Source organism: Stigmatopora argus, chromosome 7, assembly GCF_051989625.1.
Source record: "Stigmatopora argus isolate UIUO_Sarg chromosome 7, RoL_Sarg_1.0, whole genome shotgun sequence".
NCBI classification, from domain to species: Eukaryota; Metazoa; Chordata; class Actinopteri; order Syngnathiformes; family Syngnathidae; genus Stigmatopora; species Stigmatopora argus.
Window position 1 is genome coordinate 16,915,366 of NC_135393.1, and position 17,259 is coordinate 16,932,624.

Here is a 17,259-nt window from a genome sequence, read left to right on the forward strand (position 1 = left end):
GTCAACATCACAATAGAGAATTTAGCAAATTAACAAATTGAGAATTCTTGTCTATAGTGACCTCTAGTGGCACAGGAAAATGATTCCCCAGCTACACTATTCTACATACAAGCTACGTAGTATTTCTAAAATGAAAAAAAATGTTTTTGCCCTTGACTATACGCTCTATAGCTGTTTACACGGAAAATGTTGATCTTCATTCAAAATATGTTGAATCGAAAATTTAAGGGTCAAAAGAAATCTTTTTTTAAGCAGCTGCTCTCGCCTTCATCCTCCATTTTTGCAAACTTCCAATACTCCCACACGAAAGGGATCAAATGAGCAAATGGTGCCTTTTTATTGATTTTTCTTAAAAAACAACAAAAACGTGGCAACAGTTCAAAGACGAGCATTTAGGAAGCAAACGCCCAAGTGATCCCAAATCATATCAACATGGGATCAATTCATCATCATCAATAGTAAAATAGAGCAAATATCATAGAGATGCTTGCTTGTGGAGCGATGACAAAAAAAAAAAACAAGAGCTCACAATTTTTGCTACCAGGACAAAAAAAAGAACAAAACAAAACAAACGGCCAAATGCTATGAAAGCGAGACCGCCAAGTGCTGGGCTAAATATATATCTGCTTCATTTTTCTGCATGTCCGTCCATAAAATATAGGCCTCAGTCTGAAAAAAAAGGGGGGGGGGGACACTGGTACATTTACAAGAAATTTAAAAGGAAAAAAAATGGCTTTCCTGTGTCCAACACTTACGTTCTTATTTCACACTATGTATATACACATAACAAAAACAGTATTAAAAAAAGAAATATACACCAAAAAATGAAAAAAAGGGCTCAAATTGATAAAAAAAAATACATGAGAAAAGGTCCAACTTATTAAAAAAAATTGTCGAGATGAGATCCCTCCATGTTCCTTCTAGTGCAATCTACGAGAGAGGTGATTGGTCCGTTTGGGGGAATGTCGAGCCGACCAATGGGGAAGCTCCGAGGGCTGTGATTTTTGTGATTGAACTTTTTACTGCAGAATTTTTTGGACTGAACTTACATCTGGATATCTTTGCAATTTCCTTTGACGAAACACATTAGGACTGAATTGAATTCAATGCTGAAAAAAATGTGTTGAAAATTTGACTTCCATGATGGATTGGACGTCTATAGCCGTCAAATGGGGTCCCGCTGTAACAACACTGAATGGATGGGTTGCGCTCTCGTAACAGCTGACAAATAACTTAGAATAACTTAGATGGAGTGTTTAGGTGGTGAGTGTATGCGTGTATCTGTGTGTGTATGTTTGTGTTTGTGTGTGTGTGTGCATGTGCATTCTGAGTGGAAGAACGTGAGCCATGGTGATTGTCGTGTTCAGTTCAGTGTCTTTCCAGCAGAGGGCGTGTGAGGCGGAACTTTTGAGGGGCTGTGAGGTGAGCAGTGGCGGGCGGGTTCTCGGGGCGGTTCCTCGGAGGATCTGGGCGGGATCTTAGCGGGCCTCCATCTCCGGCAGAGGCCCCCCGGCGGCTGCCTTGGCTTTGCACGAGGAGAAGTTGTTCCGGTTTCCTCCTGAGGTCAAGGGGAGAGAAGCCAAGGGTCGTCATGGCTACGTAAAAGGGATTTTCAAACGATGAGTGAGATATGGCGTTTTCTCAGTTATTATCTTCCATTTGCTTAAGTTTATCACTTGTGGACATTTTGACAACTGCAATTGCTGTTTCAATCTGGAAGGCCGTGTTTTCGTCGCCATTGGAAGAGAAGGTTTCCTTTTAAAGGAAATGCTATTTAAAAAAATGCTATCGCTAGCTTCAAAACAACATTAAACCAGTGGTTTTTTGGGTGATGATCCAGAAACTTTTTCCATCTCAATTCAGCACCTTCCAAAACTTATCCAAAACAAGATACAATGTGAAACAACCAATACACCAATTGCAATCTAGAAAACAAATCTAAATAAATATTGTTCTGGGAAGATTCTCTAGAAAAAATGTTCCTGTTTCATAGAAAAAAATGGTCTTTTTTTTCCAAAAAAATTGTGGAAAAGAAAACTATCAGCGCCAAAAGTCCATTTTGAATCATTCGTTCATTGGAACAAGAACAACAGCCCATTTTTAGTTCTAAAACGCAGACGCTCCCTTAAAAAAACCTTAAAAAAACCCCATTGAGACATCTGCTTAAGTTAGCTTCTTCCCGTGGGCCACATTTCAAACATCTTCACCACATGTGCACGGGAGGGCCGGCAGTCCGCCCCCTCCGCCGATCCCCCCCACCCTCGCAGCCGCCGCAGACATGAAACGCGGCGGCCTTCCTCCTCCGGGAAAAGGGGGGAGGAACGCGGGTGAGACGGCGACGGGCCAACACTTCACAAGGTCCGTCCGACACAAACGCCCACATTCAGGAGCAACTTGACCCCCCTTCTCAGCGCTCAGGAATGCCGGCTGGCCATTTTTTTTCTCTCCAGGAAATGAAGCCCTCCTCTGTTCGCGGAGGCTGGGCCGTCCCCGTCCGTCCCCGTCCCGGGCCCGGATCTCTCCGGCACCCTTTCTTTTGAAGTGCGCCAGGTTAAGATAACTGACTCGCGTCTCAATCGGCGCTTTCAACCTCCCGCGCGGCGGGGAAAAAATTTGCCTCGTTGCGGGTGTCCAAGTGGTGGGCCGGGGGGGTTAGATCATTTTGCACGATAGAGTGATTGGAGAATATTTAAAATTGGGAGGTCCGGATCGGTGGAAAAGTGGTGAGTACGTTCGCCTCGCAGTTCTGCGACCGAACTTCCAGTGTTTAATTGTAGATGAATCCAGTGCATTTGTATGGTAAATGTTCATATTTGACATCTCTCATCTCATTTTCTGAACCTTTTTTTTTCCTCACCAGGGTCGCGGGGGGTGCTGGAGCCTATCCCAGCTGACTTTGGGCCAGAGGAGGGGGAAAACCTTGAATTGGTGGCCAGCCAATCACAGCGCCTTTGACATATCTCATCTCGTTTTCTGAACTATTTTAGCCTCACTAGGGTCGCGGGGGGTGCTGGAGCATATCCCAGCTGACTTTGGGCAAGAGGAGTGGGGGACATCTTGAATTGGGGGCCAGCCAATCGCTGCACCTTTGACATATTTTATCTCTCATCTCGTTTTCTGAACCAATTTATACTCACTAGGGTTGCGGGGGGTGCTGGAGCCTATCCCGGCTGAATTTGGGCCAGAGGAGGGGGGGACACCTTGAATTGGTGGCCAGCCAATCGCAGCACATTTGACATAATTCATCTCTCATCTCGTTTTCTGAACCAATTTATCCTCTAGGTTCGCGGGGGGTGCTGGAGCCTATCCCAGGTGACTTTGGGCCAGAGGAGTGGGGGCACCCTGAATTGGTGGCCAGCCAATCGCAGGGCACGATGAGACAAACAACCAATCACTCATAGCTAGGGGCAATTTAGAGGGCTAAATTAGCTTAGCATGACATTTTTGGAATGTGGAAGGAAACCGGAGTACCCAGAGAAAACCCAAGTAGGCCAGGGAAGAACATGCCTTTTGACACATCCGTTTTTTTAAAAGAAAATATTTACAGTTGTGAGGCTGAAAACGGACAATTTGAAGTGAAACAAGGGCGATTCACGATTCATCTAAGACTGAAGTAGCAAGGCAGCTTTTTTTTTCTGTAAACGTTGGGCCAATATTTACAATTGAGAGGATCAAATTGGACTTTTTGAAAGGGCGAAAAGCATCGGAGTGGAACGCAGGAAGCGGCGGAGACGCGACAAAGACCCCGGCGGCGTTTGGCCAGGCGCTCGACAATGGGCCCGCGCCGACGAGTAGTCTAAACAAGGGGGCCGCGCCACGTGTCAACAAACACTGGCCTTCTTTTCATGCTTTCATGCTTTCTTCCTCTCCAAGGAAGGACCACAAACATCAGATACGCCAACAGACGTCATTGTTTATGATATGGGACACGTCGAAAAGACGCAAAAAATAACTGGCAACGGAATCTACGGGAAAATGTCTTTTGTCATCATGACATGAGCGCAATTTGCTAACTACCACAAGACATAACGGACCACGTTTGTTTTCCTCAAATTTGTTGAAAGAAAACATACGATTTTTCTTCAGAATTTTGTCTGGAAATTTCACATCAATTTTTCAATTGTTTAAAGTTGATAACTTTCACATCAATGGGCTTTTTTTTTTAAAGCACTTTTGACTAGAATATATAAATATATATTTTCCTTTAGGCTGTCAATAATGAATATTTATAACAATGTTGTTTTACATATTTCCTAATAATAATAAAACCTATTAAAAATGGCAAACATTCAATTGTGTCCTTTTTATCTAAAATTTAATATTGAAACATAAACTGAAAAATACAATACAAAAATATTTATTATTATTTATATTTATTAATGACGTAGTCAAATAATTTTTATTCAATACATAATTGATTAATACATTTATTGGTGGTTATGAATTATTATGATAATTAAAAAGTAAAATATATCCGCCTTTTATTTTGATTGATTTTCTAGATTTACTGACATTTCTTTTACTTTTTAATATTTTAATCAGATTTTTAAAAACAAGTTTCACATTTTTAGCGGCATTTTTCAATTAAATGAACTAAATTCATTATTTTTATCAATATCATTCCTAACATACTCTCCAATTCTTTATGTAATATTTTTTTCTTCTTCCTGCCATTGACAACAAAAATCCGCTGCCAGCCTCCCACTTCAAACGAATTGGACATCTACTACCAATAAACCCATTTAAACAAGGACGCGATTAGACGTCCAGCATCGTCAATGGCACCAAAGAGTGACATGACCAGCGTCCGGTCAAAATAACACGCACAGGTTTTTTATTTCTTTGTGTTTGTTTATTTTTCTTTCCCGCCCGCTCGCTCGCTCGCTCGCTAACCCCAATTCGGCTCTGCGGGATCTGCATAAATTGCCGGCAGGATCCCGGGCATTATGCATACGACTTTAAGGGCTGTCACCGGGAATCAAGCCAGGCGTCCGTCCCGCCGCGCCGCGCCGCTGCTAATTATTGGATCAGAGATAGAGTGGCTTCTTAGCGCTTTGAAAGCCAACTGTGGGCAAAGAAGAAGAAGAAGGGGGGATAAAAATAATAATAATATGGGAAAGCAGTCCAATTTGGGCAGCTAGTGGGTCACCAATCGATCGGCGGGGTGAAAACCTTTGTGGCGGCGCATTTGACGCAAGAGCAGATTAGTCACGAGTGAGCGGATTTGGGGGCGGAATAACAGGATGCCGACCGACCGGCCGGCACCCAGGGAAATGGCCAGGCAAACATTTTTCAAGGGGCTCGGCCCCATTTAGATCGACGCTGCTCGAAAAAGCGAAAAAAAATAAAAATAAAAATCACCCATGCACGTTGCCACAACACCAACCCCAATTCCAATCACTGTGCAAAAGAAAAAAAAAAATGTCACAATGCGAACGTTAATTTAAAAAAAAAAACCTAAAAATTAGCCAAATCACGAATGCAAAGTGTCACAAGGCTAACCCTAATTTCCCCCCAAACAAACCCCAATTACCCAGAACACAAAGACAAATAGTTCCAACTCAAACCGGAATTTCCACAACAAAAATGCAAATCGTCACAACACAAACGCCAATTCCAAATACTTTGGAGGAAAAAAAAGCACCCCCCAAAAATTGGCCAAAGCACAAACGCCAACAGTCACAACACTAACTAACAATTAGCCACAACAAAAATACAATGGTTACAACTCAAACCCCAATTTCCACATCACCAATGCAAATCGTCACAACACAAAAGCCAATTCCAAACATCTTGGCAAAAAAAAAAAAATCACCCCTAAAAATTGGCCAAATGTAAAAAACAAATAGCCACAACACGAACACCAATGGCCACAACACAAATTGCCATAACACAAACGCCAATTTCAAATGTTTAGTAGAAAAAAGGGCACCCATAAAAATACGCCCACTCCGTATAAAAGCTGTTCATTAAAAAACAAATAAATAAATAAAAAACGAATGCTTTTTGACAAGAGAAACGACACATGGCGACCACATGGAGTAACGGTGACGTAAATGTTAAACTGCCAAAAAAATAAAGTCTCCGTATTGATTCTTTCCAATCAAAAAACAGATGTTTTTTTTAAAATCCATTGTTTCTGCTCCAAAATATCAACTTTTATATGGACATAATGGCTATGGTATGAACTTTTTTTAGGATTAGTCTGTTTAGCTTTGTTTTTTTTTGTTTTTTTAAAGAATAATTTAATAATAAGAAAAGATGGAGGAGTTAGTTTCTTACCATTTTCTCAGATGTACGCCGTTTTCATTCTCTGGCCCGTACCTGCAGAAAACCGACATAAATCAACAGAAAGTCATCAAAAATCAACAGGAAATGAAATTGTGACATCATCATGACATATGTATTATAAATCTTTAAAAAATGGCTCAAAATAATACAAAAAAAAAAAAAAAAAAAACGAGCACCAATATAAGTGTCAAAACAAAGTATCAACAGGAAATGAAATGGTGACATCATCATGATATTTGTATTGCAAATCTTAAAAAAATGGCTCAAAATAATAATTAAAAAAAAACGAACACCAATAAAAGAGTGTAAAAACAAAATATCAGCAAAAAAAAAAAATCTACTTTGAATAAGCGAAGCTACTTTTCGCCCGGAAACGCAACTCTACCATTGACGGCTGTGACCGTCAAATGGCCACATTGGCGGTGAATGGGAAGGAGTGCTCACCGGTGGCCGACTCCTGGATCTTCTCCCGCTTCCGCTTCTTCTTCTTCCCCTAAAAATATAGAGAGGAACGCATAAAGTGTGGCTCCAGCACTCACGCTCACCAGACCACTCTGACGGGCCGCCACCGCCGCCGTTGTCGCCGCCATCGACGCCGCTGACTGTCATGTTCACTCATCCCCTGCCGGACATCTCGCCGGCATGCATTCCGCAAAGCCCCGCCGCGCCGACAAGCAAAAAAAAAAAAAAAAATCGCGGAAATGAAACTTTTCCTTTTTCTTAGGAATTTGACCAAATATGCATCTTTTCGTTGGACATATACGGAATTACTTTTGGAAAAAAAAACATGATTACATACCCAAATATAATTAATTGTACAACAAAAATCATACATTTTTACTTATTTTTTAATGTAAAAAATCTATTTATTTTTCTTTTAAAAAATCCCCTAAAATCCTCAATTTGTACTTAAATAGTACAATTTTTAAATCTAAAAAATCTATTTATTTTTCATTAAAAAATCCCCTAAAATCCTCAATGTTTATTTACATAGTACATTTTTTTAAATCTAAAAATCTATTTATTTGTATTTTAAAAATCCCTCAAAATCATCAAATTTTACTTACACAGTACATTTTTTTAATCTAAAAATTCTATTTATTTTTCTTTAAAATAACGAGCCCTCAAAATATATATTTTTTAAATCAGAAATTAGGGGCTAAAAAAAATAACACTAAAAAATACACAATAGCTTTAATTTTTTTCCTCCAAAATATAGAAACCCAACATTTTCCCCCGCAAATGTTCAACGTCCAAAACACTCAACGTTAATTCTTACAGTCTTTTTTCATTTAAATTTTAAAAAAAAATGACCTTGACCCTGGCACTAAGCAACGACTTTGCCCTTTGACCTTTCCTACGCATCTCACCCTGGCGAATATTGCGTCGGGAATCGACTACATCCCAAAGCGGAAATGTCTGTCAGCGAGCCGTTTTTGTGTTTGGCGGCGCGGCGGCCAGGGCAGGAAAGGAGGAAGGATGCCGTCGATGTCCGAGGGGAGGCAGATAAACACCACAAAGCGCTCTCTTTCTTTTTTTCCCCCAAAAAATTCTTTTCATTCTTTTCTTTTTTCATTTTTTTGGGCCAGTGGTGGAGTGAACGTGAGTGCCGGAGCCACACTTTCAGAAAGGTTGGTGCTCTCTCTCTCTCTCTCTCTCACTCTCACACACTAACTCTCACACACTCTCACACACAAACGTGCAATGTTAGGACGTCCATCTTGAAAAGAAAAAAAAAGAAACAAAGTCAAGGTTCGAATGTTGCATTGACTGAAGCTCTCCTTAAATATTTTTAGATCATTTATATCAACTTTGTTTAAAAAATAGATACAATTAGTAACTTTGCTTTGGACTTAATTTGGGCAATAAGGGAGTTTTTTTGGTCTTTTATCTGTTTATCTATTCTCCATTTTAAAATAAATGAACATATCGGCCGCATTGTCTTGCGTCATGACGTCACTGTGTTTCGTCTTTGTCGCCATGCAGTTTCGTGTGTCGTCTTTTTATGCGGACATAAGCCGTACCCTCGATTTTGTCATCTTTTGTCCGGTTTTTTTTTTAAATCCGACAAATGCGGCTTATATGCGAGTAAATACGGCTACTAGCATTAGCACTAGCTATAAAAAGCAACTATGGAGGTACCTCTATTCTTTTTATTCCTTTTTTTAAAGCACCTGTCTCAGGTTCACACACACACACAAACACACACACACTCACGCACACACACATCATGGCACCTTTTCAGAGCTGTACTTTTGGTACTTACATAGTTGTCTCGCGCAGACCAGCCCGGGTAGAGTTGCATGTGGAGCTGTCGTTCCTTGCGGGCTAACTCGTAATACTTAGCCTGCTCTTCCCGAGATAACGCGTGCCACTGCGCCCCCAAAAAAGAAGAAAACTTGTCACTTTGGGGATTTTTCTTTCATCTTCACAAGTAAAGGCAACGTTCAATTACAAAAAAAGACATAATACTGTAGTTCCTGGACTATAAGTCGCACTATTTTTCCCAGAGTTTAGCTGAGGCCTGCCACTAATACTCAATCGCGACTTATATCATTTTTTCTTTCTGAAACACGGACGCCTGTTATTTTCTTCTAACTTATTTTTTGAGGCAAAAGATATCTAAAAAAACTGTAAGGTTAAGGGATGGCTGTTTAGCCTGTTGCTGTCTATTTTACTATCGTTTGTTCTTGGTTTTAGATCAAATAAAAACTTGTGATTTATACCTCAGTGCGACTTATAGTCCGATAAATACGGTAACATTAAAGGAGTATGAAGGCCATTCTGAATAGAAACATTTTAACTTTTACGTGACTAAAAATTATATTCATTTTTTACCTATTTTTTTCTATTTTATTTGAACTTTATTTGGATTGGATTAGAGAAATCGTCATTTTATGAGATTTTTGAAGGGCTACTTTTACAGAAATCAAGTTGAATAGTTTAAGACTTTTAAGAATTTAAAAAATGTATTGATGAATTCTATTCTGGTGGCAGATAGAACATTTTTTCAGTGGCAACCAATCAAAACGACCCAACTTTTTCTGCCATAAACCACGTTTACATCCCACTTTTGACCTTTAACCCTGGAATGGTAACCCTCTATTTCAGGGGTTACCTTTCACGCTTCTGAAATAGAGGGTTACCATGGTTACCGGGGGAAAAAATGGGTACCCTTCATTGCACCATCTTGCTTAGGACCCATTTTTTCCCTGGTAACCATGGTAACCCTCTATTTCAGAAGCGTGAACGGTAACCCTTGAAATAGAGGGTTACCATTCTAGGGTGAAAAAGCTTACCCTTCGTCCCGTTAGTTTCAATTTAGGTCTGATAGTCCATTGTAAAAAAAAAAAAAAAAAAACCTACCCGGCGCCCCAAAATCTGATTAATGGCGGCGCTTTCTTTCAGCGTGCACTCGGCCACCACGTTGGCGCGCATCTCCTTCATGTAGAGCATGAAAGCGTTGAGGGGCTTCTTGATATGCGGTCTTTTGGGCTCCTGTTCCTTCCTCTGTTCGTGTTGTGGTTTCCTGCAAAGCCCAAAAACACCATGACTACATTTTTTGTCATTGGCCACGCCCACTGGAGGCTCTGTCGGACGGACGCCAAATACACAAACGGGGGAGGACTCACATGTGCATGATGTCCGTTTCGTGCAGGGGCTCGTGTTTGACTTGCGGGTTGACGATGGCCGGGTGGGGGATCCCGGTGGCGTGAGGACCGGGCGGACCCGGGACCATGTGGTGGGAGAACCTGGAACGCCAACGTCAAGTCAAACCAAACAACGTCGCGTAAAGCAAGTAACATAACCACTACAATCTAGGAATTGGACTACCGTATTTTGGCGTTTAATATACCCCGATATTTCAATTTTTTCTGCTTTTTTTAGCCTCCCGTTTGTGCGCCATTTAATATACCCCGGGTATATTAAATGGCAATTCCGCTTTTTTTGGCAAGATTTGTATGGTGTTCACGGGGGCATAATGATAGATACTTAAGTTCATTAAAATTCCAAGTCAGGCTTTATTCAGCAGTAAGTAGTTTTAGTCTGCAAAATCTTGATGCACCCCGTCACGGCATAAAGAGTGCGTAGTGCAGGGGTAGGGAACCTATGGCTCGGGAGCCACATGTGGCTCTTTTGATGGGTGCATCTGGCTCTTTGCTAACCTGTGAGCTAAAATATGGAAATCGCTGTTGACAGAACTGAGATATTACATTTAGAAGTGCTTTAATCTTCTTTTTTTTGCAGTAGACTCTTCTGGAATGCATCCTCTCATTGATTAGCAACAGCATAAGAATCTTTAAAAAAATATTCCGTTTTTTCTACCTTAAAAGTGGTGAAATTACAAAAAAAATTGAAAAGGCACTCGTTTACATGTATGTATTTTGACTTTTAAATTCGTAGTATGGCTCACAAGGAATAACATTGGAAAATATGAATTGTTTGTGGCTCTCTTCATCAAAAAGGTTCCCGACCCTTGGGGTAGTGGATCATCGTACCTTCCCGTTTGTGCGCCATTTAATATACCCCTGCCGTTTCATATACCCGGGTATATTAAACAGCAAAATACGGTACTTTTCACCCCCTAATGTGACTTCAATGTCCTGATATAATGGCAAAAGTTGGTTTGTGTTGATACAGACCTTATGTTGAGAAAGTGCAAACCAAACAAATCCTGGTTCAGGAACATAAGCACTGTAATCTAGGAATTTTACTTCTATTTCTTTTATTTTTTATATTATTTTTTAATAAGAGATATACTGACCATCCTAGTGGTGGCGTAAGCTGTCCCACTCCGCCCGGAGACAGCGAGTAGAAGTTGGCCATGTCTGGTCCTGGATGATGCCGAGACAGTGCTACAACAGAAACAATTACACATTTTACACCAGTGAAACGAAATGTTGAATTGATCACATTTTCTTAATTAAGTGAAAATAATCCAGCGATATATTGCAAAAAAAAAATCATATACAATGTTTCTATACTACCATATTTACACTAGTGAAAAAAACTTTGCTAAGAGAATTTTTTTTTGTATTTAGCACATTTTCTTATGTCAATTAAAATAAGCCAGAAATATATTGCGAAAAATTCATGTACAATGTTTTATACTACCATATTTGCACTTTGCTAAGCGAAAACATTCAGTGACAATAGATAAGCACTTAAAAAAAAAAATAGCACATTTTCTCATGTAAATGAAAAAAATCCAGAGATAAATTGCAAAAAAAATCATATACAATACATTTTAAACTATATTTGCACTAGTGAAACAAACTGCAGAACAAAGAAATCAAGAAAATCACAATCAAGAGAGCCTAATTTAACTGGCACATTGGACTATTTTGTTAATTTACGTTTTTTTTTTACAAGAATAACGTAATTTGTCGGCAGCCTTATTTTGTACAGCACAAAAAAGAATTTTCTCTAATAACCCTCTTTGACGACTTTAATATTGGAAGGCTCTGTTAAAATTAGGAGAAAAAAAACATTTGAATTAGCTATTTTTTGCCTGTTTTAAACATTTCTGAGGAATTGGTCGCTACCAATCCAATCTGCTAAAAATAAACACATGGATTAATTCTGCATGTCTTCATTGAGACAGAAGCCCCTTAATTCCATTTTTTTGGCACATTTAGTGTTAAGATTGAGGTCTGAGTCAACCATAAGACCCAAATTTATGGCGTTCAATATTTATCCCGGCTGTCCATCAAAATGGCAACGCCAACAACGATGAGTTTTACATTTCTATCGCCGCCGGTGATTTGGAGCTAATCTACCTCCGACACCCCTGTTAGCCATCGCCTTTAAAAAAAACATATTCTTGTAACACATGGATTAAATCCTTGTAAAAATGCTGAAGTGAACAAAACCAAAGCCAACTCTCCCGTTTGCCCAAGACGCTAAATCGGGCGCTAGCTAGCGCTCTTGACACGGACAATAAACGCACGCGGACACCGAGACGGCGAATGCCGACGGATTAGCCGTGCGCGCTAATCCCCCATCTTTGTGGTCCGAGAGGTTCTTTCTCCTCTGAGATAGGGGGGGCTCGGATTCGCAAAGCTAGCTCCGCCGGGCGCGCGACCCCCTGCCCGCTAATCCACCTCAGCTCCGAGTAGGGGCTTCCCGAGGGCGTGGAACGCGGCGCGTTAACCTTGTCGCGCGGGCCCCGAAGGTGGCTAATTATCGCCATCGCCGTTGCCCCTCCCCCCTCGCGACTGGTTGGTTTTGCGATCAGTCAGCGTTTTAGCGTCTCCGAAAGACGGCGCCAGATCCACGCCGGGATGTTCAAAAGGCCTCCTGCGGACTGTATGTCCCGCCCATCCGACATCCCATAATGAGCGGATCGCCGATTGTTCTTGATTATTAACGAGCGGATCAAAGTGCGGGAGGCGGGGCCATAGCTCGATTAAAGGATGTGTTTACGTCTTACTTCATTAATTACGATGTTCGGAAGGTAACATGTCGTGAATACCAATTTTATTTTAAAGGGCCGAGTGGTTAGCGACTTTGGCTCGCAGTTCTAGGGTTGTGGGTTCAATTCTGGACCAGTCCCTCCCTCACTGTATGGAGTTTGCATGTTTTCCCCGGGCTTGCGTGGGTTTTCTCCAGGTACTCTATGCAAGGCAATAATTAAACCTTCGTTCTCACTTGGCGTATTTTCTGGACTATAAGTCGCACTGTTTTTTTTAACTTTGGCTGAGCCTGCAACATAAAGCAGGGGTGTCAGACTCAGGTTGGTTCACGGGCCGCTTTAACGTCAACTTGATTTCACGTGGGCCGGACCATTTTAGATATATTTAGATTTTTTTTAATAAATGGATTAAAAGAACTGGATTAAAAGCCTTGAATATTCAGTTTTTTAATAGATCTAAAACAATGTTTATTTTAGCTTTTTTAAAATATATTTTTAGAAATGATTTTTGAACTAAAAACAGAAAAAAATGGATTAAAAAATTACAATTATTGATTTAAAAGGGGGGGAATCAGGAAATGTAATATACATCTATCCTTTGTTATATTTTAATTTGATCCTAAAGCAGAAGGTCGGCACTCATGATTTACTTTCCCAGGCCACACAAAATGATGCGGCGGCCCAGATTTGGCCCCCGGGCCGCCACTTTGACACATGTGACATTAAGTGTTCAAATATGGAATTTGCCATTTTCTGAAATGTTGGGTAAATATACGACAACGTTGTTGCTTTGGTTCCCATGCAAATGTCAACTAGGGGCAGCTAGCCAGTATGCTAACCATCTAACAGCGGTATATTTTACTCCAGTTTACCCCAAAAAAATCAATAAAATGTCACTTTGGCCAAAGCAGTCTTGAAGAAAATATTCAACATTAAAAAATTGAATTTGAATATTGGCCACTTCCTTAAAACAGTTTTTTTTGTGCTTTTTCAGTGCGTTTTGCAAAGAAAAAATATATTTTTGATGATTTTTCCTCTAGTGTCATGCTTGAAGTTTGACAGGTGGAATAAAAAGTCCATGACCGTACGTGACAAGGATGTTTGCGTCGTGCCAACGACTTCCCGCGTGTCGAACGTCTCCCAAGCCCGCCCGCGATTTCTGACATATGTGGAGCAAGCACGTTTTATTTTTTTATCTTTTTCTTTCGACGTCTGCGTCGCCTTCATCTGGCGCTCTACTCTTTATTTATAGACGCTCCCTCTGAACCCGCTCGTTGGATCACACTGACGCTTTTCAAGTAAAAGGAAGAACGGAAAGGAGAGACAAACGGGAGCGGATGACAGAGCGCCTGTCAAAAAAAAAGATGGCTGGCACGTGACAGGTTGGGAGGTTTTTGACAGCTAACGCCAAAGTACACTCGGGTTTATTTTTAGCCTTTCTGCTTCTCTTTCAACATGAAAAATGTCAAAAGAAGGGAACGATTGTGTGGTTCTTTTTTTTTCTTACTTTCATGAATAGCTATTTTCAGTTATTTCATTTTTTTGGGACATTTAAGATCCTTTATAGGGCAAGTGACTATTTTTGGCCAATGAAAAAAACTCAGTATTATTTTACTGTTCATCTCTTATTTTTAATATTACTTTTAATGAAATTATAAATACATGAATTCATTATGAATATATATTTTATGTATTGGGAAAAAGTGTCCATTGATTATTATATATTTATGTTTTACATGACTTGATTTAAAGTGTATTCTTGGAAAAGAAAAAGTTAAACAAAGAGTAATTATTTATAATTTTTACCCAAATTAAAAGAAATTTAATAATTTAAAGTTATACATTTAAAAAATTAAAAAATAGAATATTGTAAATTGATTTGTTAAATTTTTTGTTTCATTTTAAAAGCAGTAGTGTTTATTTTGTTATTTATTTTCTATTTAAATCACATTACTTTTTAAGTGTTTATTTTTTATAGAAATTGTTTCTAAACTGTATTCATTTTAAGGAATATTTAAATATCATGCTACATTTCATATATATTCATATATTATTTTGATCAGTGTAAAATGATAAAAAACACCTATTAAAAAGGTAATAAAATATATCAAAATTCACATTGCAATTTTATCTTGACATTTGAATTATTATTATTTAAAAAAAAAAAACAATATCTTAAATTCTTTTCTCAAACTTGGGCGGTTGGAACGTCGGCCTCGCAGTTCTGAGGTCAAGGGTTCGATCCCAGGTTCGCCTGGCGTAGCAAAATGAACGAATGACGTAACAGGTGCTAGGACCTACCTTGTGGTTTGTTATCCTGAGGGTGATGGCCGCAATGAGGACCCGGGGCAAAGTGCTCGTCGCTGTACGTGATGAGCGGCGTGAGAGGGTGGACGGCGTGGGACGGCTGCACCACCGGAACTTTGTTGGACTGCAGATGGGACGACACAAAACAACAACCGTCAACTCAAATAATCACTCGTTTTTTATATTATGTATCCAAATCAGGCGGCCAGGTGGATAAGTGGTTAGAAAGCTGGCCTCGCAGCTCTAGCCTCCTGGGTTCAAACCCAGGTCGGTCCACCTGTGTAGAGTTTGCATGTTCTCCCCGGGCCTTGGTGGGTTTTCTCCAGGTACTCCGGTTCCCCCCCACATTCCCAAAACAGGCGTGCTAAGCAATGTTCCCTCTAATTTTTTGTTGCTCTCTATGGGCACACACCAGTATCACACCTGCCATAAGCAGGTGTACGTCTACTATACATAAATGATTTAGGAATAATAAAATGTAATGATTAATATCTATGAATGGGCGGCCCGGCGGATGAGTGGTTCGCGCGTCGGCTTCACAGCTAAAAAATAAGGGATTTTTTTGTGTGCGCTCCATATGATTTGCTGTGCGCAGAGAAGACGAGAGTAGTGCGCAATTGCGCACGTGCGCTGCTTAGAGGGAACATTGGTGCTAAGCTAATTGAACACGAAAAATTGAGTCTGAGCGTGAATGGTTGTTTGTCTCCTGTGATTGGCTGTCCAACCGTGACCGGACGTTTTGTCGAAAGACGTTTGGTCCCCGGACGTTTGGTCGACCGGACGTCTGGTCGAAAGGATGTTTGGTAGAACTGACGTTTGGTCGCTGTCAAATTATGACAGAAAGTTTACTGTTGATATTTTGATATTAGATATTTAGATATTAAACTCTCTCTCTCTCATGATTATAATTTTGAGAGCTGGTTTCAACAGTAACAACTCGGCGACCAAACGTCCGTTCTACCAAACGTCCGGGGACCAAACGTCTTTCGACGAAACGTCCGAGTACCATGTCCACCAATCCCCCTGAACTCATGCCCGAAGTCAGCTAGGATAATCTGCGGCACCCCCCCCGACCCTAGTGAGGATAAAGCGGTTCAGAAAATGAATGAATAAAAAATAAAATAAAAAACGTCGATAAAATGAAGGTAAAAATTCACAGGGGACCGCCACTCAACTCAGCACTGAAGGAAAAAAAAAAGAAAAAGTCAAAGGAGAGCGGGATGCAAAAAAAAAGGGGAGAAAAAAAGCGAGGGGTCTTTCAGCTGGAAGATCAAAGGCGGTCATTAGCCAGTGAATAAGGGGAGTTGATTACAGAGCAAGAGCCGGGGGGGACGTTAGCAAGGATGAGAAAGGTGGGGGAGGCTTGGGAAGAGAAAGGGGGAGAAATGGAGAGAGACAGAGAGAGAGACGTCTGGAATCAAGTCCTTCCTAATATCACGGCTGACTCACACGCAACTAACGCAGCAGCCTTTTTTTTCTGACAGCTCAAACAGTTTCCAGCCAAACCCTGAAAAGTGGTGGACGGCTACAAAACAGTCCTTACACGCTTGGACAGCCTTCCACACATGGTAGCGCTCAGACACGCAAATGGAGGACAGACCCGGCCTACCCGGGACCACCTCGGGGAGCCTACGCAAAGTGAGAGAAAAAAATAAAGAAAAAACGTGCGCGGGTCGCGGATTTCCAATCATTTGCCATCGCCAGCGACGGCAGTCGACGTCAATTTAACTTGATGTAAAAAAAATGGCAAAAGTAGTTTTCTTGAATTATTTGTAGCCAACATCCACTCAGTTTTCCAGTCATATTGCTACATTTTTAACATTAACTTTTCAAAATTTGGGTGAACCGCTGTGACATTAAACGCAAATTTAATTGCAATTTAATGCACAGTGAGTAGTTTGACAGATTTTGAAGGGTCTCTCCGGGAAAAAAAATCAAATGTTGATGTTTTTTCCTCACACAGTAAAACGCCCGTTAGCTAAATGCTAACACAGTGGAAATCACCATTCACTTGCCTATGAAAATTAGCATCTTTTTTCCATGAATTTTCCACAGAAAAGTACCAACACTCACTTTGTACACGGTCCAAAAAAATAAGTTAAAACAACACACGCTACCCCCCAAAAAACGTATGTTTGCTAAACATATTCAGTTATTAAGTAGTGCTAATTTTATTATGGCTTATCTCATATGCAGGTAAACTGTTTGTGACGACCATAATGTCAATAAACATGGTCATCATATCG

General features: G+C 40.4%; 1 protein-coding gene across 1 annotated transcript in view; it reads right to left on the minus strand.

Moving 5' to 3' along the window:
* Positions 1-313: 313 nt before the first annotated feature.
* Positions 314-17,259, minus strand: part of lef1 (lymphoid enhancer-binding factor 1) — a 93,666-nt gene continuing 76,720 nt past the window's right edge. Inside the window, exons 9-16 of the mRNA XM_077604347.1 lie at positions 15,008-15,137; positions 11,057-11,147; positions 9,924-10,043; positions 9,658-9,820; positions 8,558-8,665; positions 6,736-6,784; positions 6,283-6,324; positions 314-1,558 (exon numbers count right to left, since the gene is read on the minus strand). Coding sequence (XP_077460473.1) covers positions 6,290-6,324; positions 6,736-6,784; positions 8,558-8,665; positions 9,658-9,820; positions 9,924-10,043; positions 11,057-11,147; positions 15,008-15,137 — 696 coding nt within the window. The 3' untranslated portion in view covers positions 314-1,558; positions 6,283-6,289. The remainder of the gene's footprint in view (positions 1,559-6,282; positions 6,325-6,735; positions 6,785-8,557; positions 8,666-9,657; positions 9,821-9,923; positions 10,044-11,056; positions 11,148-15,007; positions 15,138-17,259) is intronic.